Genomic DNA, 24,952 nt, shown 5'->3' on the forward strand with positions numbered 1-24,952 from the left:
TGATTACCACTGATCCATGCTGATGACTCTGTTGGCGGATTATCTCAGTTAGTATCAGCCATCTGTTACTGTGTGTGCGTGTGTGTGTGTGTGTGTGTGTGTGTGTGTGTGTGTGTGTTGAAGGGGCGAGGAGGGACGGGGCAGGAGTGAGACACACAGGGGGTTGACTACTTTGAGGCTCTGACACATATGCACACACACACACACACACACACTTCTATAGGCACATGTATTGGCAGTCTTTTGTAAAACCGCTGCGTGCGAAATCAAGCACCAACACAAACACACAACACAGACACACAAAACATATGCATGATGTAAGGCCACATACCAAGCAGCACAGGCCATCTCCAAATGCACGCACTCCATCTCTCCTTTATACAATTCTGCCCTCCTTTCAGATGATACTGACATGTGAAGGCTCCTATATGAAGGCCACATGTGATCATAAAACCGCAGAGCTGTTTATAGCTACACTATCTCTTGAAGGGCCGTTGCATCCAGCCACTATTAGCTGCATGCGTTGACAGCTGGGTGCTGTGGTGTATTTGTGGACGTGACTCTGAATCTGGCGCTGCACACATCTTATAAATCATAGTTCACACATTAGCATAAATTCTGCCTCTCCTTGCATCTGCGAGACCTGCTGTTTCTGGTTGCACCGCTCCGTTTTGATTGGTCGGTGTTGTTCAAGTCAAATTGATTTAGCCGCTCACGGAGATTATAACGCTCGCCTTATATCGCCACTGTGGTGTGCCGTTAATTACCTATAAAATCAAGCTAATTCTGATGCTAAATCCATTTTAATTTCTCATAATTAAGTCAGGATTGGATCCTTAAATACCTTGGCGCTCCATTATTGTTGCCATCATTGTTGTGGCTGTGCATTTGGTGTTACATTGCTGGGCTCAATCTTATTATTGTTATTAGATTTAATTGCACTAAGTGATCAGTTTGTAGTTGTCGGAGGAAGATGGACTTGCCTTGCAGTCATTTTTCCCCCTGCTGTCGTTTCTCTCTCAATCTCTCATCCCAGAAAGAGGCCCTTTGAGAGATTGTGAGAGATGAGAGGAGATGAGGGGGAGGGTAGCTCTGCTATACACCTCTGCAAAGGAGGGATTGCTTTTTTGTTGTTTGTTAGGGGGGAAATCAATTCTGTTCACATCATCACGTTTTGACAAGGCGAGACATTAAGTGCAGATATTGAGAAACGACAGGAATGGTTTACAGCCTGTCCTTCATCTTCTTCACTCTTTTCCTTTCTTCCATTCCCCCCCCCCCCCCAACAAAACCAGAGTATATTGTCTTGCTTATCCATTTTCTCCTCAATCTTTCTATCTTTTTCCTTCCCTGTGAAAATGTAGGAAATGATGCGCTTCACTTACCAGCTGACACCACATAAGCTCGCTCGTCCTCTGAGACACGAGCCTTTTGTTTTCATGTGCATTATGATAATTATGAAGGTCCACCGCTCCTCTCCATTTTCATCACACTTATAATGATACTTCCATTTTTTTCTCAGGATCAACCACAGAAAAACCCCTCTTGTTTTGTCTTGTGAAAGAAACCCTTTTTTTCCACGTTTTTTTCTCCTTCACCCTAACCTGACATTTAAAGGGTGACAGTCGAAGTGAAGGAGCACAGAGTGTGACAGGCATTCATGCAGCGAAATGTGGAGAGGTAACGGTTTTTGTTTAAGAATAATAAAAAACACTTCATCTTCACTCAGCCAGAAATTAATTCTTGTAGCGAATATGTAACGTTCATTTATTTGCCGTTCAGACGGATAATTTGGCTCTTTAACCCACATCCTGTCACCTCGCATGAGAGGCCATTTGAAGCACCTTTGACCTTGCTCATCATTACACAACCAGCATCTTTTCACTGCAGCAATGGCAGTCATGGCTGCCCAAGTCCGATGGCACACCAGCCTCCTCCCCGTGGACTGCAGCAGGTTTTCTTGTCATCCGCGCCTCTCGCTCTCCCTCTCTCCCTCTCCCTCTCTCCCTCTCCCACTCTCCCTCTCTCTTGTCAGTGTTGCTCCTGGCGAAAGGCTGATACTTGATATTCAGAGGATAGCAGCTTTTGTCTCAGAGATTTAATCAGTGGCTCTGCTCCCACTGCAGAGGAGAGAGGGAGGGAGGGTGGCAGGAGAGAGGGAAGGAAAGAGAGATGGAGGCAGAGACTGTTTATGTGTAATGACACAATAACAAAGCCTGCCTGTAAAACACAATCTGCAAACTGTGCTTTTGAAGGGGATTTTCAGTCCTGGATTAGTGTCAGGCAGAGGGATATGGAAAAGGAGAAGAGAGAAAAAGAGGCAGGTTGATGTGATAGACAGGGGAGGTGATTTTGTGTGTGTCTGTCTGCAGCGGGGGTTGAAATGTATAAGTCTGCGTTCACGCGTGTGCGTGTACAAATGTGTTTTGAAACTCTTTTGTATTTATTTGGCTGCACAAGTTAGCGGCTGTGTGGGCACACACACATTGTGTTCGGTTGTAAGCGAGAGGGGATTAAGGTTGAGTAATGTAAGTAAAATATTTGGATGCATAATGGCCAAATGTTTCTTGTGAGGGTTTATGTTGTTGGTCGGTTGATAGTGGCTGGCATGGCGACTTTATGAGACTGATAATGGAAAGCTACGGTGTTGGTTAATGCATCCATCACCTAAAAGCCTCTCCTTTTAGTTCTAGATGAAACTGAAAGGACTCAGGGAGCAATGTTGTCTCAAAGAGCTCTTACATTTAAATATCATTATTTTTCATCAAGGAGATATAAAGGGATCCTGGTTATCAAATAAAGATGAGCATGTGAGTTTGTTTGTGTGTCTGAGAGAAAAGTGAAAAATGTATCAATTTTCTATTTCGGTCTTTCCAAACATCCCACTTCAACCTCTGGGTTCTGGGTAAAAGTGACTCGTGTCTTGTCGCAGAACTCATTCTCAGCACTGGTATTTTTCTTGCGTCAAAATGTAAAACTTGCTTTGTTGTCCAGTTTTTAAAGACGTCATCCTCCTTCCTACCCCATATAGAATCAATGGAGGCTGGGAGCCAGTGAGCATGGCTAAATAGAAATATTGTTCAGGGGAAGTGAGATGTGAAAGGAAAAGTGTCAGGAGATGTGTGCGTGTGTGCGTGTGTGCCTGTGTGCGTGTGTGCATGTGTGCGTGCGCTTGCTCGAACATGTTGTGTAGGTGTGACAATATGCATTCGTGTGTATGTGTTTAAGCGTGTGTGTTCGGGTGGGTGTGCTTTGCTATTGTAACCCCGCTGATTGGATTGTGTTTGACAGATATGGAGTCTGGAGAGCGGCTGGCCTCCCCTGCGCCCACCCTGTCTGCTGCTCGCACCTCCTCCCCTGCGGCCTCTTCCTCCTCCTCTTCTTCCTCTTCATCATCCCCTGCTCCCCACTCTAAGAGCAGCCTGGCCCCGAGCCCCTCAACACTGGGATCCACCCTCGGCACCTCTGGTAAGAAGCACTTTTTCTACCTCTGTCGATCTTCCGTCTCTGAAAAAAACCACGTGTACAGAAGCAACAAAAACACCAGCGCACTTTGCAAACAGTTTCTATGTAACCATAAAAAAATGCCAAATATGGTCACCTTCATGACTCGATAGCGTTCAGAACCCTCTTCATTTCTTTACCATGAAAATGAGTTTCCTCCCGTATTAATTATACAGTTATTTTTGCAGCCTGTGTGAATACACCTCTCTCCCAGCTACAAGGATTGTTTTCCCTGACAGCTTGGGTTGCAATTGAAAAGCTGCTGCATTAATGAATCCCAAACAATTAGAGGGCTCTTTTGTGTGAGAAACACACACATGCTTCGCCATGTCTCCTGACAACCTTCAGCTCTCTGGCTCCAGCTGCCTCAGAGTCAGGCTCAGCACGACACTGTGTGTGTGTGTGTGTGTGTGTGTGTGTGTGTGTGTGTGTGTGCGTGTGCGTGCGTGCGTGTGTGTGTGTGCGAGTGCGCGTGTGTGTGAGAGAGTGAAAGAGAGAGAGAAAGTGAGAGAGAGAGACCTTCTGCCTGCATGATTTAACATTTGTCAGCCACTCAGTGTCTAGTCAGCCCTGTCCAGCATCCAGCCTCTTTTCTATGTATTGGTCAAAGCCATTAGGCAAAGAGGAGTGTGTATATTTGTGTGTATGTTTGTATCTCTGTGTGCTTTTGAAATATCCCTTGTGAGAGTGAGTGAATCATTTGCTCATACTCTCTTTCTCCTCATTTCTTAATGTCTTGCTGTTTTTTACTACACACACACACGCACACACACACACACACACACACACATACACACACACACACACACACACAAACACACACACACACACACAGAGACACACAGAGACATACACACACATAAACCAAGATTGCGCTGAGCAGGGAATAGCATATTCTCTATGATTGTTGTGTTTTCTGTCTGTTAGGAGAAGAGCAAGAAGGAGAGAGAAAAATAAAGCCCCTTGTTTTATCCTCCATCTCCTCAGTGTTGCCCCAAAGAAGAAGCCATTAGGAGCATCTCCTCCTTATGCATTATACATCCCTCTTATCCCTCTGTGCCATTACGTGTGCTCAGATTTTCTTGATAAGCGATTTTGGACTCAGCGTCAAATGAAATGCTGAGAGGCAGGCTGTTATCTCTGAACTTCTGCTGCGCTTTTTGGATATTAAGCAAGCCAATTCTTTTCCATTTCATACCTTGTTCATTGCGCGGACTGTAACGCAAACATAAATGTATACACACATATAATACACATATACACAAGTAAGCTGAAAGAGTTAAAGTCATCGACTTAGCTTTCCCAGATCCAAGTATCATAATTAAAAGGAAACACATTCTCAACCAGAACAACAAGAATATGTCAAGTGCATTGTGCAAGCAGGTAACATCAATAATTTCGTATTGCAGAGATATAGTTTCATCATAGGCTGCGAAGGCATTGATTCAAGGTTCTCTTCAATTGTGGCAATAACTGAGAAAGAAACTAAGAAAAACTGAAGAACATATAAATGAGCACAGAGTCCGTGTATGTGTACGTGTGTACGTGTGTGCGTGGTGTGCGCGCCCGCGTGTCATTGATGAGGATATCACTGATCGGCGCTTGTAGCACTCTCTTCTTCTGGGATCAACTCACGGATGCAATTAACTTAAATCTGTCTGTGGAAATTTGATTGACTGCAACAAACAACAAATTAATCCCCCTTCGGCAGCATCCAAACATGAAAAAAGCAGGCGGTGCAGTTTGTCAGAGTGGAGGAAGGATTGAAACAGAATGAGAAAGAGGGCGAGGGAGCGAGAGAGACAGACACAGAGTGAGGAAGAGAGAGTAGGTAATCCTAGGTATGTCTTTCCCGTGCTTCTTTCTCACTTCAACTTTTTAGATTTAATTATTCGCCTTCTGGAAGCCTGCATTAATATTGAAAAGGCATTTGCAGATGCCTAGAAAGGAAAGGGATGCGTGGGGGAGAGGTGAGCACCCCAGGCATACGTGAATGCTGTGGCTGGCCTTTCTGGGGGTTGCATTGCAGTCGTTTATCTTCGTATCCGCTAGCTGACGGTGGCAAGGCGGGCTCTACATATTCAGCATATTCTAATGACATTCAAAAGGCAGATTTTGCTGTCTTGTGGTAGCGAGGGGCCTTGGAGCCAACACAAAGGGCTATACTCTGAGACGTCACACTGCTGGTCCGGCTTTGTTTCACAACACATAACCACAAACAGTTTGATTCTCACTTAAAAATCGTCTCTGAGATGCATCTGCAGAATCATGTTCATTAACGGCCTGCCTCGGAGCATACATAACTGGCCGTACTCTGTAAAGTCTCCCTCCTGGATAATTAGATCCCAGACTGCATTATTTCAGAAAACACCGGGCTCCGGTGTCACTCTGTTTTACATTTCTGTGGTGTGTGCTTGTGTATAGTAGTTTGACATTTTCATCTACACTGTGCACAACACTTTCCTTTTCTTCAGTCATCACTTTTCTTTGCATGTGTATTACCTGGCTTACGCAGAGGCATCAAGCAGGCTTGCTCTCCTTTTCTGGAATAGAAATTGAATTTGCATGAAATATGCTCACACCAAATTGCATCTGACTCTGGGAGGAGGTAATACGTGGCAGTCGCCCCTGCCAGAAATGATTGTGCTCAGGAAAACGCTAGACGATGATGATGTTGATGAAGTATTCTTCTGTGCTGAAATTGAATGCCAAAAGGATAGAAAGAGGTTAGCTTTTTACACCTTATACATACACTTCTTTTTCTCACCGACAATATCCCGTCTATGCCATAGCACATCATATTCTGACACAGTCTTAACTGAAGAAATATTGATACACAAATAGCTTTGTGCTGAAATTGGATTATGACGAAATACCTCTGTAATTCAAATGTGAATGTTGTATTGTATAAACTTAAGCATCATGCTGTCGATGAAGCAGACGTCAGTCCATCATGCTCAGAAACACTACAGCTGCCCTTTAAAATGAGGTGCAGTGTGCACTCGGTGAAAGCTAAATCTGAAGTTAATTCTTACACAAATAGAAGACGGTCGCTCTGTATTTAATTTCTTCTATAGTCAGGCGGATAAGAAGCAACGCTTTAAAAAGCTGTTTAAATCTAGTTTTCACACCCTGTCAGTCCTTACATGAAAAGAGCTCAGCAAGGTAATTTAAGAACAATGTTCTCGGTCTACACAAATAAACATACACAAAACTAACAGTAGGGCAATGAGTTGAGCTAAAGGTGCAATAAACAACTGTCATAGCAGCTGTACACTAATGTCAAAGTTGCACTTAATGGAAGATTTTTTTTAAAAAATATGTACAAAATACTAAAATGAAGTCAGAAGTGAGTATTTTTAGAAACTAGAGTTCAAAGCAAAACGCGCCTCCTGTATGGAATTCATCTTTTAATCCTGTGATATAGGACTGTTTAGTCAGTATCAGGAAAGGAAACGGTAGCTTGAACCAACAGAATGCCATTGAATACTAACACGGAAATGTGAGATTTTAACAATATTACTCAAACACTCTCAGTGTAAACAAATCAGCATCCTATTGACTGTCAAAGAAGCAGGTCTTTAATTTATTTCGAAGATTTGATGGAAATGAAATGTCAAACATTCTACAAACAGAAAAATGTCTTATTACAGGACATTGTTTTGCGAAACAGAAGAGATTGTGTACTTTATTAAAATGGATTCAGTCAAAAAGTTGAGAACATATCTCCACTTGTTGTTTACATTCCTGTTTGTTGTTATACACAAGTATTTGTTATGCGTTAAATTTGAAAACATTTGAACACATCCTGCTTGGTGTGCGTCTATCTCAGGCCGTCTGTTTGGATCAGCAGGAGAGCAGCCCTTCATTGGCTCCACATTGTCAAGTGCCTTCCCTCTGGTCAGCCACCCAGCCTTCGGTGCCCTCTACACTGCCGGAGCAGGCAGGCCTGAGTTTGGAGGCCTGGGTTCCCTGGGCATGTCAGCTGCTCTGGCTGCCCACCCCCAGCTAGGAGCACTCTCTGGTAAGACAGGGACTTTTGACATTTTGGGCAGCAATTGACTAAATTGGAATGCATCTTAATACTCTCCTCTCCCCTCCCCTCCTCTCCTCTCCTCTCCCTCCTCTCTCCCTCCGCTCCGCTCCGCTCCGCTCCGCTCCTCTCCTCTCCTCTCCTCTCCTCTCCTCTCCTCTCCCCTCCCTCCCCTCCTCTCCTCTCCTCCTCCTCTCCTCTCCGCTCCGCTCCTCTCCTCTCCTCTCCTCTCCTCTCCCCTCCTCTCCTCTCCACTCCTCTCCTCTCCTCTCCTCTCCTCTCCCCTCCTCTCCTCTCCTCTCCTCTCCTCTCCTCTCCCCTCCTCTCCTCTCCTCTATCTCCTCTCCTCTCCTCTCCTCTCCTCTCCTCTCCTCTCCTCTCCTCTCCTCTCCTCTCCTCTCCTTCCGCTCCTCTAATCTCCTCTCCTCTCATCTCCTCTCCTCTCTTTTCCTCTCCTCTCCTCTCCTCTCCGCTCCTCTCATCTCCTCTCCTCTCTATTCTCCTCTCCTCTCTATTCTCCTCTCCTCTCCTCCCCTCTCCTCTCCTCTCATCTCATCTCATCTCATCTTCTCTCCTCTCTATTCTATTCTCCTCTTCTCTCCTCTCTATTCTATTCTCCTCTTCTCTCCTCTCCTCTCCCCTCCGCTCCTCTCATCTCCTCTCCTCTCATCTCCTCTCCTCTCATCTTCTCTCCTCTCTCCTCTCCTCTCCTCTCCTCTCCTCTCCTCTCCTCTATCTCCTCTTATCTCCTCTCTATTCTCCTCTCCTCTCCTCTCCTCTCCTCTCCAACAGAGTGGTGGCGAGCTGCTGAAGCGCATGGACGGGGAGCTGCTGCCTTTCTCCCCTCTTTCATCAGCTTCCCTCCATTCTTCACCCCTCACATTCAGCCCAGCCACATCGTCAGTCCTGTTCAGATCAGGATGCCCAGCAAGAATAGTCATGCTCCAGCTAAAGGTACAGCACTACTCAGAAGACATTGATCCTCACAGTTGCATTGCGTACACAGAAATGTGGTAGAAATAGAATAATAACAGGAGAATAGCAGGTGACACTAGATCATTCGTAATATGTGTATGTGAGTGTTGAAGTATGTGAATTAATTGATTACTTTTCTAAGTGGTAATGGCATTTTCTGTCTCTCCTCTCCCTCCATCTCTATCTGTGTGTCTTCTTCTTCTACAACCTAAATCCGCTTTGTCCTATGATGAGATTTCTTCTTTTCAAGACAGATTTAATGACTTTCAGTCCTCACTTAGTGATTCTGTCAACCTCTCTCTCCCCCTCTTTCCCCCGTGTTCCCTCTCGTAATCTCTGTTTCTTGCACTCTTTTAATTTCACAGTATCTTTTAATTTATCTTTTATTATGTAAACCAGTCATGTTGGGCTTGTGCCCTCGCGCAGCCAGCATGTTTGATGAGATACATGTATAAATCAATATTTTTATTAGCCTTATTCCATTCCGCAGTTAGTTCCAGATATTTCATTATCATGTGTAGCAAAGTTCTCAGACAAGACGGAGCTGATTAGTAATATGGTAGATCTGGTTTGTGTTTCTAGGGGGGAATGGGGCAGTGAATGGCAGCGGGGTCTGTCCTCCAACGACGCATTCAGGGAGCTTTTCTGCGAATCCGGCTTCTGTTCAGGCATCAACCAAGCCAACCAAAAATCCAGACCTTTCTAAAAGTCACCGTAGCAGCCCTCAGAGCAATCCAGCAGAGTTTGTGGGAAAGCCGATCCACAAAACTAAAGAGAAGGTCAGTACTGACATATAGTTTAAGAAGAAGTGACACATGGAATGGACAAGTTGTGCGGTATACAGTGAAGCTGATTCTTGCATTTTTTTACTCTCAACTCAGAAGCCGCGGAAGAAACCGGCAGACACTTGTGGGGCAAGCAACAGTGAGTCGGGCACATCCTCAGACAGCTCAAGTGACGGGTCCCTCAGCAGTGATCTGGAAGACCTAGCAGAGGATGACGAGGATGACGATGATGATGACGAGGATGACGAAGAAGAGGACAAACAGAGTGAATTATCAGACTCTGAGAGGAGGACAAAGAAGAAAACAAAGGTAAAGAAGAATAGTAGAATTGTGTTCAATAATAACTTAACATTGAATGAATGAAACTAAATGATCATACCATTAGGCTATTCTTCCTTTTAACAGTTCTTTACTTTAATTTCCTCCCCAGGTTTTAATACCAAGCACTGGAACTGCAAAGACTGACAGATTAGTCTCCTCCAATCCCCCAAACCGTGAGTCCTTACCCTGCTCTGCCTCTCCTCCTGCCTTGTCCCAAACCTCGCCGCTGGCCCTGCACAGCTCCAGGTCCCGGACAGAGGGGCCACAGCAACACCTCAGTGTGATCCAGTCCACTGGCTTAGCTGCCAACTCAAAGCCCTTGGCTCTCCTCTCTCAGCCCCGTAGGGAGTCTTCACCGTCTTCGTCCCCCATAGCCCTCACCACATCTCCAAAGTCACTCTCCAGCACTGCCTCTCCTAAACGTCCCAAACTGCTGCCCTCCTCCTCCCCCCAGCACCTGCCCCTCTCCCTCTGCTCCTCCCCTAAGCCTCTCTCTGTCCCCTCTCCACCCCGCTCGACTCTCCCCCTATCTACCTCCCGAAAATCTTTTGGTTCGACCTCATGCGTAACAGGCTCCCGGAAGTCTTCGCTGAAGCCTCCTCGACGCTCTGCTCCTGGCTCTGCGAAATCCAACAAAAGGAAACAGCTGGAAGCTTCCCTTGCGCAGATCAACGAGTTTAGGCTTAAACAGGTAAGCCAACCTGATGAAAGCAGTTGAATGATGCAATGTTTTACATATCCTCTCAAATGACACATGACTTTACATATAGTGGACAAAGTTGTTCCAAACAAATTGACAGGAATGAATTTATCCACTGGGGCATCATTACCACAGCATAACCAGCACAGAAACGGCTGGTTATTTACCACATGTATTCAACGCAAGATCCAAGCAGCCAGCAGACAGCCACAGAAGTGCTGCTGGTGAAGCTGCACACTCAATTAAAAAATATAATCATAACATTGACTATTTGCAGTTTCTCATTCACAAGAGGCTGGGATTTTGTATCAAAGGGAAACATGTTCCAAAGGGCCTCTTTAAAAGTATAACATGCCTTGAGCAAACTCTTAACAACTGTAGTTGGACATCAGAGACAATCTTTGTTTTGTATCAGTTCATTTAGGAGGCAGTGCTTGTTTGAGTAAACTAGACTAGACATCTAAGATATTTAGATGTTTCTATTTATACATTTGGTGCGACAGTCTTGACTTCCTGTGAATAAGTGAGTGCTGTGTCATTGTATACTGTAGTTAATAACTGTAGTTGTACAGATGGGTAATCACTAATGTGTAATAGACACGATGAATGTTCAAAACAGGCAACCACTGGTCACTGAAATTCTCCAGCCTTGTAGTAAACGCTTAGTCCCTTACGTGTGGTGTCTTCACAAATGTGTTGAGTTTTTAACTTCAAGTGCACTGTACTGGTTTATTTGATGATTTGTTTTAGCCATTTTTGTGGCTCAAGCACTTTAAAACATTTAACTTCTGTGCATGTAAGTGTCTCAGCAGTTAGTTTACCTTAACGCTGTTACAGGCCAAATATGTTGTCTCAATATCTAACTTTCTGTCAGCTCATTAAGCTCTACGATCTTTGTTTTGTCATGGTGTGTTTTCTAAGTTTTAAAAGCTTTTGACTGATTTATAGTGCTTACACACACGGTTTGTTCTGTTGCTGCAAAGCCTGTTGATAAAATGGTTAATGATTTTGGTTTCATTACCATTCTGAAGTCCACTTTGTGTCTGCACATATGCTACTGTATTATTTATGTTTTTTATCGGTTCAGATGAAATGGTAAGGACATTTTTCTTTGCTTGTTCTTCACAAATTCCCTTTCTTCTGATGAAATATGAATGGTAGCATTGTAATCAATAAGCTAAACCTTTTAAGATCAGCTTATTCTGAAAATCATTTCCCCTTTCCTGTTTTACCAGTATAGAGAAGTTTACAACGAGCTAAATTCCCCCTGTGGTTTCAGCACTGTTACTGTATTTCATGGTCTGTGAAATTGATTTGTTTCACTTCATATCACATCCAGTTGAAAGTGCAACGTTAAAGTCCTTTCCTTAAACACAGATTGAACCACACTTGTCATCATTGTAAAAAAGGCAAACATGCCCAGCTGCATGATGATAATGATGATAGAGTTTTTCAAATGTGCAGACAAGTAATTACAATTTTAGAGAGATACTCAGAGTCTCTTTTTTTGTGAACTTGGCTGAGTACAATGCCTTTGGTTATTGCTTTTATGTTCTTTTTGTTTCCCAGAAAGGGGCTTAGACACAGCTAACTGTACCAGTGTTCAGCATTGTAGTTTTGTCACCTGCTCAAACAATCAACAGCGATGCAAACTGACAGCTAGATCAACTCCACTTTGTCCCATTTCTTTTCTAATTTTTTTCCTAACTTTCTTTGTTCCTCCCTTTCTACATTTCCCTCTACCTCCCTCCCTCCCTCCCTCTGACTCCCTGCCTCTCCTTGTTCTCTCCCTCTCTCTTCCTCCTCCTCTATTCCCAGACTCTCATGTCCCAAGGGCAGACGTTCCCAGCTGAGCGTAAGAAGCAGCAGCAGGGGCCAAACAAGTCTCCCAAGAGGACATCTCTGTCTTCATCGCCATTGCCACTCGCTCCGCCTCCTCCACCCCAGAACAATCACTCCAACCTCTTCCTCTCGAGTGCCCTGCTGGGGCTTCCTGAACCCCACCACCCCAATGGAGTCATCCAAAGCATCACTCAGGACGCACCTTTGGCTCTCATCACCAAACCTCGCAAAGACTCTGCCTCTCAAGGCAAGTCCCCTCAGTGCGACTCCGATGCTGGGTCGATGCCTGTCAATCTGAGCACAGGGGCGAGCAGGACCCAAGGAAATGCCCATGCTGGGCCTCCGTCACAGCCCTCCACTACCTCACCCCATGCCACAGGCCATGGATCCAGAAAGAGCAAGACCCCCAAGGGTAAGGGACAGACACCAGGGCTGGGACTGGGACAGGGACAAGCAGACCCTTTAGCTGCCTGGAAGGGCTTCTCTCAGAACCATCTGGTACAGTCTCTGGTAGATTTGTTTCGCGGGGGAGAGCCCGGGATCGGGATTCCTGGAGTTAGTATCCCCGGAGTCGGAATTCCTGGAATGGGGATCCCTGGGACATGTAACCCCACAGCTGGTCTCCCTGCTAACAAGGAATCTGACGACTCGGGAGATGATGATGATGATGATGATGACGAGGATGACGACCTTGAGGAGGAGGAGGAGGAGGAAGAGGATGAAGAGGACTCAGATGATAGTCTGTCAGGTTTGTACCTTCTATGTTCAGAAGTAAAAGTAACATTTACAATTTAATAAAGTAATACAATAATGATATCAGTGCTGCGACTAACAAATCATCTTATTTTCTACCGATTTCTCAAAAAGGTCAAGATTGTGAAAAATGGCAATCACAATTTCCCAAAGTCCAAGGCGATGACATTGAATTGCTTGATATGTTCAACTAACAGTTAAAATATTTAATTTACTATCACATAAGACAAAGATAAGCAGCAACTCCTCACAACTGAGAGGCAGGAGCTACGCAATCTTCTCAATGCCTGAAAAATAACAGAATCGACCCTTACCCGCTTTGTGTCCTCCCATTTCAGAGTCTGACAGCAACTCAGACAGCGACGTCTCTGGGAAGAAAGTGAAGGAGTTAAAGCTGCTGCCGTCTGGATCATCTAAGAAGGAGATGACTCCCCGCAGGCTAACCAAAGGCCCAGAACTACTGAACACCTCAACCAATCACACCGCCACCAGCTGCTCCCCTCTCAACCTCCAGGTCATCAAGTCTCCCACCATTGTCACCAGCTCCAGTGCCTTGGCCTATCACAGCTCTCCAGGCTCTTCCTCCTACAGCCTAGCCTCTCCATTAGGTAATGTTTTTGAAAATCTCTACGCAGAAAGTGCAAAAATTAGGGTAAAGTACGTTTTGTTTTATTTATAGGGTCTCATATTATAAAATAAAAGTATTGAAAATGGAGTTTTGATTGTGATGTGTTTCAGAAGATAATGACACGAGAGATTAAAGAAGTTATGTAAAATGACAAATAAAATGTGGGTCATTTGGTTAAATGTGACCTTTGATGCAACGTTCTCTACCTTATAGTGAACAGCAGATGTTCAAATTCATAGGCATATGCTGCAACACAGCCTCTGCTCTAAAGTAAAAGAACAACTTATCATCCTCAGATGACTGTGAAAAGGGATTGTGAGTTTTAGGGAGGCAGGAAGAAGGCCGTTGGTTGTCATGTGTAGCTTGCTAGGAATACTCCACGTAGTTACTGCAGTCTTTCCTCTAGTGTAAGTAATTATGTTTTATCTTGTACTTTTCTTAAAAAGACACTGTTTATCAGACAAAACCATGTGATGTTAATATATTCCGGTGTTCATGTGTATATATAGGGCTTGGCATGATTCCAAAATGGCAGCCTAGAGAATTGTGTGTATATTTAACTTTTCTGGTAAATGCTGTTCTGAAAGGCCAGTGCGCATACATGTGTATGTTCTTGGTTACCTGCCAGGTATGATTACTGGCGAGGGGCTCAGACACCTGCTACTGTATGTGTGTGAGGTTTCCAGTCGTAGGTTGTGCTGTCAAATTGATGGCTGAACTCTGTCTCTCCACAGGCTTAGGAAAGAGGAAGAGGGTGATGGATGAGAAGGAGTTGATGATACCTCTGGAGTTGGGGTGCGTACAAGAGGTTGAGAGAAGGAAAGCTCTTGTGAAGCGGATCACTTCAAAGTGCTCAAACCTGTTTTTGGTTTACAAATGTATAGCACGCTGTTTTTCTGAACAACCGTGCTATTTTCTTTCTTATTCTTAAAAACCCAGGTGGCGGAGAGAAACAAGAATCAAATCGGTGGCTGGGCGGCCACAGGGCGAGGTGGCCTACTACGCTCCGTGTGGCAAGAAACTAAGACAGTACCCAGATGTGATGAAGGTACCTCGGCCTCACAGCGCTGCAGTGTAGTCTACATCCATGGTACAAGAGCAAATGTTTTGAGGCATACAGATGAGCAGTTGAGTTTGTAACAGGGATTAAAGCGGGAATCACTGCGAGTGGTTTATGATTTATCATGGAAAGATATGTTTGCTAATACTTGCAACGCTGCTCATCCACATCGCTCAAACAAATGCTTGAGTATCAGGATTTGTTGTATATTATCTATGCTATCGCTCCAGCTACACTCCACCCCCACCCTGCTTTTTTGTGACCCTAATAGTGTGAGATGATATTCTTAGATTCACTTCTTCTGCCACTTTTTCCCTTCCCCCCCCCCCCCCAAAAAAAAAAAGATTAATGGTTAGTTTTGGGATGCACAGCTTTGGCCCCATTTGTATGGTATATTATAGTAATCTTCTTTGTTTGCTTCATGAAAAGCTCAACTAAGCTAATTGACAGAACTGCCGTTGAGTGTAGTAGCGCAAAGAGAAAACTGTGTACTCACATTCACTCACTGCTAATCCGTCAGTAGGCAGTAAAAAGCCTAGCATGGCCAGATAAATAGGAAAGGGCTTGAATTGTGCACCCCAAGGTCAGAACCGTTTTTCTCTCCTGAGAGCTTTTGCTCTTTTTTTGTCCCCTTGGCTTTTATAATGATTAGTAGCACTGCACAGATGCACACTGTAACCTTAGACTCCCTCCAATCTAGTGCTTCCCCAGTTGCTTTTCAATGTCGCTAATTTCACAAGTTTTTTTCTGCCTAAACCAACGCCATTATTATTTTCTCTTTTGTAGTATCTATCCAGAAATGGAATAAGTGGCATCACGCGCGATAATTTTAGCTTCAGTGCAAAGATAAGGGTTGGTGACTTCTATGAAGCCAGAGAAGGACCCCAGGTGACTGCCTTTCATCTCTATTTCTCTCTCTCCGTGATCCCTGTTCATCTTTTCATCTAGTGGCAGGAAAAGTATCATGCAGCAGACGCTGTCAGGGCATGAATAGGAATCAACCAAAATCCTCAGTAGTCCTAGTTCATAGACCTATCACTGTGCATGGGTAAATGTAATAATCAGGTGACATTATATCCACAGGTGACCAATGATATATATTCCATGTTATGTGTCTGTGATACAAAGAGAAAAAATAGAAATAGAAAATGGATGTGTGTATTATTGGAAGCAGAAAAGAGAAAATACATTTCACAACACAATACACAGTGCTGAGGGGCCAGAGAAGAACTAGATGATAAATGACAGAACATTCAATTAGGGCTTCTTATTTAATGAACTGTTTAGTCAGATTTTACAGTATATTCTAGAAAAATATTATAATACATTATTTAACACCCGTGTTGAATACATCCAGATTAGCAATTAAATTGTTCCTTAGTCACATGAAAGGATGTATGTCAACATGTCGTCCACTGTTTCACCTCCCAATCTCTCCATCGCTACTTTTCTCTCCTTGTAGGGTTTACAGTGGAGCCGGTTGAAGGACGAGGAGGTCATTCCTCGTATTTTGGCGATGGAAGGTCGTAGGGGTCGCCAACCTACAGAGCGCCAGTCAGGGGGCGAAGGTGGCAAAGGTTCCCGACGGAGGAAGGGGCGGCCCCCAAATGTGGGCGATCCACTGGTGCCCGAGGGCCCAAGTCCCAGTGAGGTCAAACTCCTGCGCAAACTAGAGGCTCAAGGTTAGCACAGGAAATGAGCCCTGACGTATGTTTGTCAAACGCGTGTGTGCCATTAATCAACCAGCCATTATTCAGGCAGCAGAGGTTAGGGGTTACTGTTTCAAATACTTGTTTTGTATATGGACGTGTTAGTTTTTTCTGTCATGCCTGTTTGTTAGATCAGGAAGATGACAGACATTTTTTCGAGATGAATCAGTTATGTTGTCACGTCCTTTTTTATGTTACTGGGGTTTTGTTTGGCTTTGATAATAACACAACTGCACATGTTGTTATTACAAAGTCATTATTTTGGCACCAGAACTCTCAGGTAGTCAGTTCTACAATCGAAAACGTATTCTAATCATGTATATTTCAGTATTTCTACATGTTAATAGACACATTTTATAGGCTATATGTTAATCCTTACAGGGGGAAAATGGTTTAGAGTATCTGTCCCTAATTTTGTCAAAACTTCAAGAGGATCGATCATCTCAGTCAAATGTGCGAGGTCAGGCTACAGCAGTATTTAGATATCCTCCTGACATTTCTCTCTGATAATGTATTTCTTCACGCTGTGCAGAAATAGCCCGACAGGCTGCCCAGATGAAAATGATGAGAAAACTGGAAAAGCAGGCAATGGCGCGTGCAGCCAAAGAAGCTCGGAGACAGCAAGGTAAACCCACGTTTTTGTGTGTGTTGTTAACAAGAGCTCAGTGCTGTAAGGATGATAGTGGTGGTTTTTACGGTTGGTCAGTCGGTCACTTCAAACCATTTTCTAAAGTATAAAGATCATCAGGGCCTCTAGGGGACTCTGATGCTACTTGTTTAGCCTTTGTATGTATGTATTTTCGTTTATTATGTTCAAGCACAAGCTTTAATCTTAATTTCTGCTCTAATCTTTTATTCACAATACTCCTGGTTTCAATTATTATGCCTGTACATTATTTTTAATTATTATACAAAAAATCTAATCAACATCTCAAGAGGTTGCTTTCTGCTTTCATGCCTTCTGGTTTCTATTATGCACCTACTACTTGGAAGTTTCTCGTACCTCTAAGAGACTTTGTGTTTGTGTGTGTGTTTTTGTTTTGTTTGGTGTCACTGACTCGTCTTGATTGTGTATCTAGTTCTCCTCTTGTGTAAAACACATCTTAATCTCAGTGAGACCTCCTGAATAAATCAAGCTAAACAACTGTAATTCTCTCAGATATGAATGCAGTTGATAGCCCAACTTTGTAGGTCATTTCTGTAGACACTAATATAACACTGACTTGACTCTTGTAGCTATCATGGCAGCGGAGGAGAGAAGGAAGCAGAAAGAGCAGATCAAGATCCTCAAGCAGCAGGTGGGTGTGCTTTACGTGTGTGCTGACAAATCTTTTTCCTCCCTTTCTCCTTATCTAAGTGTCCTGACACCGCAGGAAATGCTGAATGGTTATTTTGTGATGCTTCAAAGCTTGCTTTTCAATTACCATCATTACTTTTCGTACTTAACTTATTGTTGTGTCTTTGGAATAGAGTGGTTGGAAAGTGATTTTATCTAGGGATGTTTTCCAATGTCTTAACTATTAAGAGATTATTTTTTTTGTTTTATTTTTTTTTACAGGAAAAGATCAAGCGCATTCATCAGATTCGGATGGAGAAGGAAATCAGAGCGCAGCACATTTTGGAGGTACAAAATCTGATCCAGCAGCACCTCTGATTAAGCAGAACATTCCTGGATAGCCCCTCAGTCTATAGTGTTTTAATCTTCCTAAAGCTCATTACTGAACAGCAGCATGCATTGGAGGGAGCTGCGTCTTCTTAGGCATAATTCCACATGGAACTAATGCTAAATTGGTCTTGGTTGACGGCAGTTGAATATTAAAATGGCTGTTGCTGCCTCTTCAGACCTTATTTAAATTGGACAGAAAAGTCTTTTTTTCTTCAGACAACAGTTACAGTTTAGCATAAGTGGGTCGAGGTGCTGTTTTCCACACACACAAACACACATGCAAAGGTGCATCCACACACATGCAGGCGCACACAATTATACTGTAGGAGCTTCAAAGTGTTTTAGCAGGACTAAATCAATTTTGAGTTGACACGGTTGACAAGCCACTCTTAACGGGAGGCTTCAACATTTTCACAATTAGGTGTTAAAGAGATACATTATTCATTCGTTGTGTTTTACAAATTTGACTGGTATTCAGGAGCACAAAATCTTTGCTCAAACCAGAACACTGCAAACAATCAGTTAAAGTGCAGCAAAGCCCTAACCCAAGACTGATTGATACATGTCTTTCTCTGTGATTCTTGACCTTAATTTTTATTTATAGGCCAAACGGAGGAAGAAGGAAGAAGTTGCCAATGCCAAAATAATGGAGGCTGAAAAGCGGATAAAGGTATGTTCATATTTCAAATAAATCACTTGAAACAGATGTAAAATAAGAGTTAGTCTAAGATCCATACATGTGTAGCATGACATTTTTTTAATCAAAAATTAATAAGATTATATCATATGTACCGTGATTTGGGACTTTTTCCACATAATAAAATTAGAGTGGCCTTTTGAAATGGTACTGAAATTCCATCAGTCTGTAGTGATTTTCCTGATATTGGCACAATGGAAGCATATTGATTTTCCCCTCATCTTCTCTTTCTTTGCTTTCTAGGAGAAAGAGTTGAGGAGACAGCAGGCGGAGATTCTCAAACACCAGGTAGGCATTCACTTCAACCTGCTCTGCCTCTTGAACGTGATAGTTACTGCTGAATAAAAGCATTTACCTCAGACTTCACTTGAATAGGAATGTGTGCGCGCGTGTGTGTGTGTGTGTGTGTGTGTGTGTGTGTGTGTGTGTGTGTGCGTGAGTGATTGTATTTGTGCATCTATGTGCATTTGAATACAAGGCGTGTGTGAGTATATATAAATATGCTTAATTACCAAAGATCTGTTGAATGAAAGTCTTCAGTATTTCTCTTTATTGAACGCCATGCTTTTTGGTATTGGATATTATTTCTGTTCCATAATATTTTGCCAACTCTCTCTGCCAGGAGTTGGAGAGGCATAGACTAGATATGGTATGGGTATGTTTATTTTTGTACATCTAACACCTGCATCGTGTAACTGGTTGTGTTATGGTTGTCATAGCAATGCATTAAGTGTAGCACTGGCTGCTGTCATACTACATTCTTCTGCATGGCTTTCCAGCAAAACCAACAAAAGAGAAAAAGAGTCGGTATGCTGCCTCCATCTGCTCGTCCTGAGGGACAACTGACCCTGTCACGGTGGCCAGGCAGCTTCTGTCCCCCTCCCCCATCCTCCCCCATCTACTCAGAATGCATTGCAAAGACTGCTAGCCAATCCACACTCACTGTCTCAAAGTGCACTCGAGGAGTTTCCATCCATCACATACATTGTCTAACTGTTGTATTGGAGTAGCCTGTGTTACCCATGAGTGCTTGACGATTTCGGCCCAGACATAGAGCTTGTGTCTGTTTGTCCGTGCATCTGTTCTGCAGTCCACAGAGTGCTGGACTTTAACCTGGCCCATCCCAGCCTCTCTGTCATTCACTGTTCCTGTACTCTGCACAAAGAATGAAAACAGCTACTGAGAATCATTTTGTCTTTATGGTGGAGATACTTCCGGGCAGATTCCCCTCACCCAGTTCGGTGAGGGTACAGCACAACAGTTGCTTGAAAAAAATAGACCCGATCGACTGTAGAACAACAATATAATTAATTCCACCACAGGGACAAATATGGTTCTGTGTAGCATTTTATTTTGGCCTGGCTGTCCTGCTTGTAGCCCTTCTCACTCATACACAGTCACAGTTGAATCTAAAGGTCTGCCTATCTGTTTCACAGTGGACTCTGAGCCGATTGATGCATTAACCCCTTGTACCTTCGCTCGGAGCAAATTGAGATAATCCTGGTATTTACGGTTGCCACATGCAACTGCATTGCTTTTTATTTACTGTAGCTTGTTATTGTAATATCCTTCAACATATTCAATGTTTTTGACCAATTGGAAAGCTAGAAAAAGCAGAATGCCACAGGCTCTGTGTCCTTTTTGAAGTTTTCCATTTGTAGATAAATCAAAGCAATAAGCACATAGAACTATTGGAGCAGAGTGCTTGGTATCTAGCCTGTTTTGTTTATCACACTGACAAAACATTCCTCACAAAAAGCCCATTTTAGTCACTATGTGCTGGAAATGTCTTTGGCAAGCCCTAATAGTGGCAATTGTGTCTTTCTGGTGGATCACAGAGGGAATGACAGCCTGATACGGTGGAGCGGGAAACCAAAAGAGATCAAATAAAATGATAGTCAGTCACCGGTGATTCCTGTGCCCTTTTGCAGTAGACTGTGTATCATGCACCAAAGAACAACATAGATGTCTTATCCTCAGCAGTCACATACTGGGCTAATACTTATGCTGCCAAAACCACTGAAGTGGAACTGCTCTGTTTGTAGCTAGTCTTAACCAGCCAATCCTATTTGTCGTCACCCTCACCAAATATTGTGAGAATGATGTGTCGAAAAAACATTAGCATTGACTCATGTAATAGAAGTTATTATTTTGATCATGCCAATGTGTCACGTCAGACGACTTTTTGGCAACCAGCATTTTGCTGCTTTTGTTGTGTCAGCTTTAGTTTAGAGGCGCCGCCACCGACTCCAGCTGCTTCTCTTTTTTGAGCCTGTCATCACATCTACTTTGTATCGCATCTTTGTGTTGCTTTTTTGGTTGTCATCGTATTACTGTACTCTTCACTTATGCTTCCACCATACATGTGAAAGTGTATACATGTGAAGCATCGTTTTGTGTTTGTTCAAGTATGGTGCCTCAATTGAATTTTGTGCATCACAATTTTACATTAATGCATACTAAATTTAGTCGACCTTGAGTGCTGTATGTGCAATGTGTGCTTGTTAATGTGCCTGTGTTTTTGCCACTCTAGGAGAGGGAGAGGAGGAGGCAACATGTAATGCTGATGAAGGCTGTTGAGGCTCGCAAGAAAGCAGAGGTAGCCCATATGCACACAAATAAATGCCGACATACACACACAGTCCACTCCATAAAAAGAGCCTAAGTCATTATTCCCTGGATAGATTCCCGCTTTCTCTCCTTTTTGTGCGCTCTTTCCTTCCATTCATTTTTTTTTCTACACACTTACCAAGTCAAAAGATTCTGGCCCCTCAAGCACTTTTCTTTTGAATGCACAGCAGCATTAGGCTGAATTCTAATACTGCTCAGCAAAGTCAAGTAAACCTTCTTGTCTGTTTTCACACACACATACCCACACACACACAAATGCACACGCACACTTTGCTTCCTTAATGCTCTCTTGAATTTTGGACTCTCCAGGAGCGTGAGCGCTTGCGGCAGGAGAAAAGGGATGAGAAGCGCTTGAACAAAGAGCGTAAACTGGAGCAACGGAGGCTGGAGCTGGAGATAGCGAGGGAACTGAAGAAGCCAAATGAAGATATGTGTCTGTCTGATCATAAGGTAGTTAAGATAGTAGCTCATCCGGTCGGTGCTGTGGGTGTAAAGTAGATAACCCCCAAAAATAAATAATCAGAAATCAAATGTTGTCCATACACACTTTGATGTACTGGAGATCAGTCAGTTTTTCTCATTTAAGTGCGGTTAAATACACTGACAGGAGAGTGGGACAGTCACAAAAACCCTCTCGGCTATTATTATTATTATTATTATTATTAATAATCATTGTAATTATTATTATTAATAATAATAATAATTATTATTATTATTATAGTAATAATAATAAATAGTATGTTTAACATTTTCTTGAGGGTCAGTACTTACAATAAGACCACATGGTAGTGCACATTTTTTTATGTGTGGAGGTGTGTGCCCCCAAGTGGTAAAAACAGAGTACTGCATAATGTACAAAATAAGCAGTCATCACTATAAATTGGAAAGCACCATCTTGATAACAGTCATCAGATGTGACATATAATGACAGCTTCTCTCTTATGTTCCCATAGCTGCTTAAATCATAATTTCTCTGTCGTCCTAATTGAATTTAATGTCTCTCTCTCTCTCACAATAATGCTTGTAACAACAATCCCGATTTTACCCACTTTCCTTTGTGCAGCCTCTCCCTGAGTTCGCCCGGATCCCTGGACTCATCCTACCAGGACGTGCCGTGTCTGACTGCCTGATGCTAATGCAGTTCCTGCGAGGCTTCGGGAAGGTTTTGGGGCTTGATTTGAATTTGGATGTGCCCACCCTGGGGATGCTACAGGAGGGCTTGCTCAATGTGGGGGACAGCATGGGCCACGTCCAAGACCTTCTGGTCAAACTGCTTTCTCTGGCAGTCTGTGATCCCGGTTTGCCACCTGGACAAAGGGTGAGCTAGTTCAAAGTTCATTAAGTCATATGCATTGTATTTGTATCATTTTAAACCAGTGGAGCCAGCTTGATAATTACACCCAAGAGGGACATATGACACTTATTGCTCTATCTTGGTAGTTTTAGTTTAGAGCATTATAATACATACGGTTTATTAGTATTGTTATAAGTTGTTTAATATGCCAAACAAATAATAAACACAGTAAATATTTTTACAATGCTTAGATCAGCATCAGTTGTATGTAGACCTTGCACTTACTAAAGCACCTACAATATTAAAATATCAAAAGTGTACTCTGAAGGGACTGTTCTACAAAATTAATACTTTTACATTTGATACTTTAATATTAATGATAGTGCTTTTACATTTTAAATGCAGAACTATTGGATTTTATTTTCCATTGTGATATTGTTATTTTGGTTTTTAGTGTTTAGGTTTAAGTACTTTTGTTCCTGCATTGTGAATAAATGCACATGCAATCAACTTGTGGACGTCCAGTTTTAAGTTTAGTCTATTTATAGAGCACATTAAAAACAACAAAAGTTCACCAGTAGTATAAGAACAATAAAATATATGAAGGATATCAAGGAAGAGTTCATCAATGTTTACTTCTTTGGCATCCTGTCCTTCTCTATCAGACAAAAACCATGCTGGGGGACCACCTCACCAACATTGGCATCAACAGGGATAATGTGTCTGAGGTGCTACAGATGTACATGGGAGCCCATTGTGCCAACACAGAGCTGGCCCTTCTGGCCCTCAGTCTGAAGACCAAGGCCTTCCAGGCCCACAAGCCTGCCCAGAAGGCCTCAATCCTGGGCTTCCTGGCTAACGAGCTGGCCTGCAGCAAAGCTGTTATCAGGTAGGAGAAGCAGCTGAAAGTGAAACCTTCCAACTGAGCACTGTTGATCAGTTGTTTTCTTAATACTTTCTCCCTCAGTGTCACATTGTTGGATGGTTATTAAGTGGTCTACAATACATCCTTTACCTCTGGATATACATAATTTAAAACACACAATTAGAAACCCAACAATCCCATTCACCAAACACTCAGTGAACACATATCTACCATGTCCTGTATGTGCTTTTATACTGCTTAACAATCAAGGTATTCATTAGCCAATAATGGTGTGTTTTATTGATGCAGTAGAAACACTTACTGAAGCTGCAGTAGGGAGCAGTCATTTGCAGTAGAGTCCTTTTGATTGTAAGGAAATTATGCAAGTATTAATTTCTGCTCCGGGATACCAGCTTTCTCAACTTATGCTGTAGATAGTGACTAGCCTCCCAGAGCTTTTATCTTTCACTCAATGTAATTGTTCTCTTCCAGTGAGATTGAAAAGAACCTGGATCAGATGGCAAACATGAGGAAGGACAAGATCATTATGGAGGGGAAACTGAAGAAGTAAGTTTTCTTTATTCCTGAACAAGAACAATGCTTTGATGTTCTGTACACTATCACGCTGATCCTGTGTGTGCGTATGCAGGTTGAGGACCATTTATGCCAAACGTACTGGGAGGAGAGAGGTCAGTATGTGTGTTGAAGAGAACCAGTCTATTGGCACGCCGTCCTCTGCCGCCAAACGCAAGAGGAAACTGGGTGCAGACAGTGACGATGATGATGACGATGATGATGACAGTGATGACCAGGCAGAGGAGGAGGAGGATGAGGAGGAGGATGAAATGAAGAAGGTTAAAAAAGTGGAGACCTATGATGAGGTAAAAAAAAAAACACACCATAGAATCATATAGAGGTGTCGCGCTATATAGCTGTGATATTTAAAAAATTAATATTTATATTATGTTAATTATAAACATATGATAATATTGTGATAATCCAGCATCTTTTAATTAATTTCTGTTTCTTTCCGTTATCACTTTGTCCCCCAACACCCCACACACACAACTCATTTGCCAAAAGATCGTGACAAAACGCACAATAAACAAAGTTAAAAAATGAATTAGACTGATAGCAGAATTATTATTTTTTGTTCCTCATATTTTCTGTAGATATCGGTATAATATCCTGAATTATTTTGGCCATGATAATCCTGTAGTGATAATCTTATGACAGCCCAAATCCATCTCCAGATCTTTTATAAGAAACTGATTTGTTTCCTCCTGTCAGGATGAAGTTGAGCAAGCCACCAGTCTGGACGAGCTGGAGAAGCAGATAGAGAAATTAGCCAAGGTATGTTCTTCTTTAACACGCACAAGTGCTGTGACAAAGTTAACACTCATTAACATAAATTCATAAGGCATCAGAAAATGAATGCATGGTTGGGTGACACTGATAATGTGTGATTAATAACGGGACACACGTAGAG

General features: G+C 42.8%; 1 protein-coding gene across 14 annotated transcripts in view; it reads left to right on the plus strand.

Annotated features, from left to right (window-relative positions):
* Window positions 1-24,952, plus strand: part of baz2ba (bromodomain adjacent to zinc finger domain, 2Ba) — a 65,441-nt gene that overhangs the window by 32,089 nt on the left and 8,400 nt on the right. For 2 of the 14 annotated variants that reach the window (XM_029457363.1, XM_029457300.1), the window contains exons 3-27: window positions 3,292-3,468; window positions 7,337-7,528; window positions 8,330-8,491; window positions 9,095-9,291; window positions 9,394-9,606; window positions 9,728-10,309; window positions 12,137-12,908; window positions 13,252-13,521; window positions 14,276-14,336; window positions 14,481-14,589; window positions 15,388-15,489; window positions 16,064-16,283; window positions 16,843-16,935; window positions 17,547-17,608; window positions 17,869-17,934; window positions 18,581-18,646; window positions 18,917-18,961; window positions 19,296-19,328; window positions 21,207-21,272; window positions 21,614-21,754; window positions 22,368-22,622; window positions 23,264-23,487; window positions 23,956-24,030; window positions 24,113-24,344; window positions 24,754-24,816. In XM_029457363.1, coding sequence (XP_029313223.1) covers window positions 3,294-3,468; window positions 7,337-7,528; window positions 8,330-8,491; window positions 9,095-9,291; window positions 9,394-9,606; window positions 9,728-10,309; window positions 12,137-12,908; window positions 13,252-13,521; window positions 14,276-14,336; window positions 14,481-14,589; window positions 15,388-15,489; window positions 16,064-16,283; window positions 16,843-16,935; window positions 17,547-17,608; window positions 17,869-17,934; window positions 18,581-18,646; window positions 18,917-18,961; window positions 19,296-19,328; window positions 21,207-21,272; window positions 21,614-21,754; window positions 22,368-22,622; window positions 23,264-23,487; window positions 23,956-24,030; window positions 24,113-24,344; window positions 24,754-24,816 — 4,476 coding nt within the window. In that variant the 5' untranslated portion in view covers window positions 3,292-3,293. Of the gene's footprint in view, window positions 1-3,291; window positions 3,469-7,336; window positions 7,529-8,329; window positions 8,492-9,094; window positions 9,292-9,393; window positions 9,607-9,727; window positions 10,310-12,136; window positions 12,909-13,251; window positions 13,522-14,275; window positions 14,337-14,480; window positions 14,590-15,387; window positions 15,490-16,063; window positions 16,284-16,842; window positions 16,936-17,546; window positions 17,609-17,868; window positions 17,935-18,580; window positions 18,647-18,916; window positions 18,962-19,295; window positions 19,329-21,206; window positions 21,273-21,613; window positions 21,755-22,367; window positions 22,623-23,263; window positions 23,488-23,955; window positions 24,031-24,112; window positions 24,345-24,753; window positions 24,817-24,952 lie in introns of those variants that run through there. The other 12 variants (XM_029457317.1, XM_029457416.1, XM_029457345.1 and 9 more) reach the window with 8 other exon arrangements.

The sequence above is a fragment of the Cottoperca gobio genome, chromosome 3 (genome assembly GCF_900634415.1).
Source record: "Cottoperca gobio chromosome 3, fCotGob3.1, whole genome shotgun sequence".
NCBI lineage: Eukaryota > Metazoa > Chordata > Actinopteri > Perciformes > Bovichtidae > Cottoperca > Cottoperca gobio.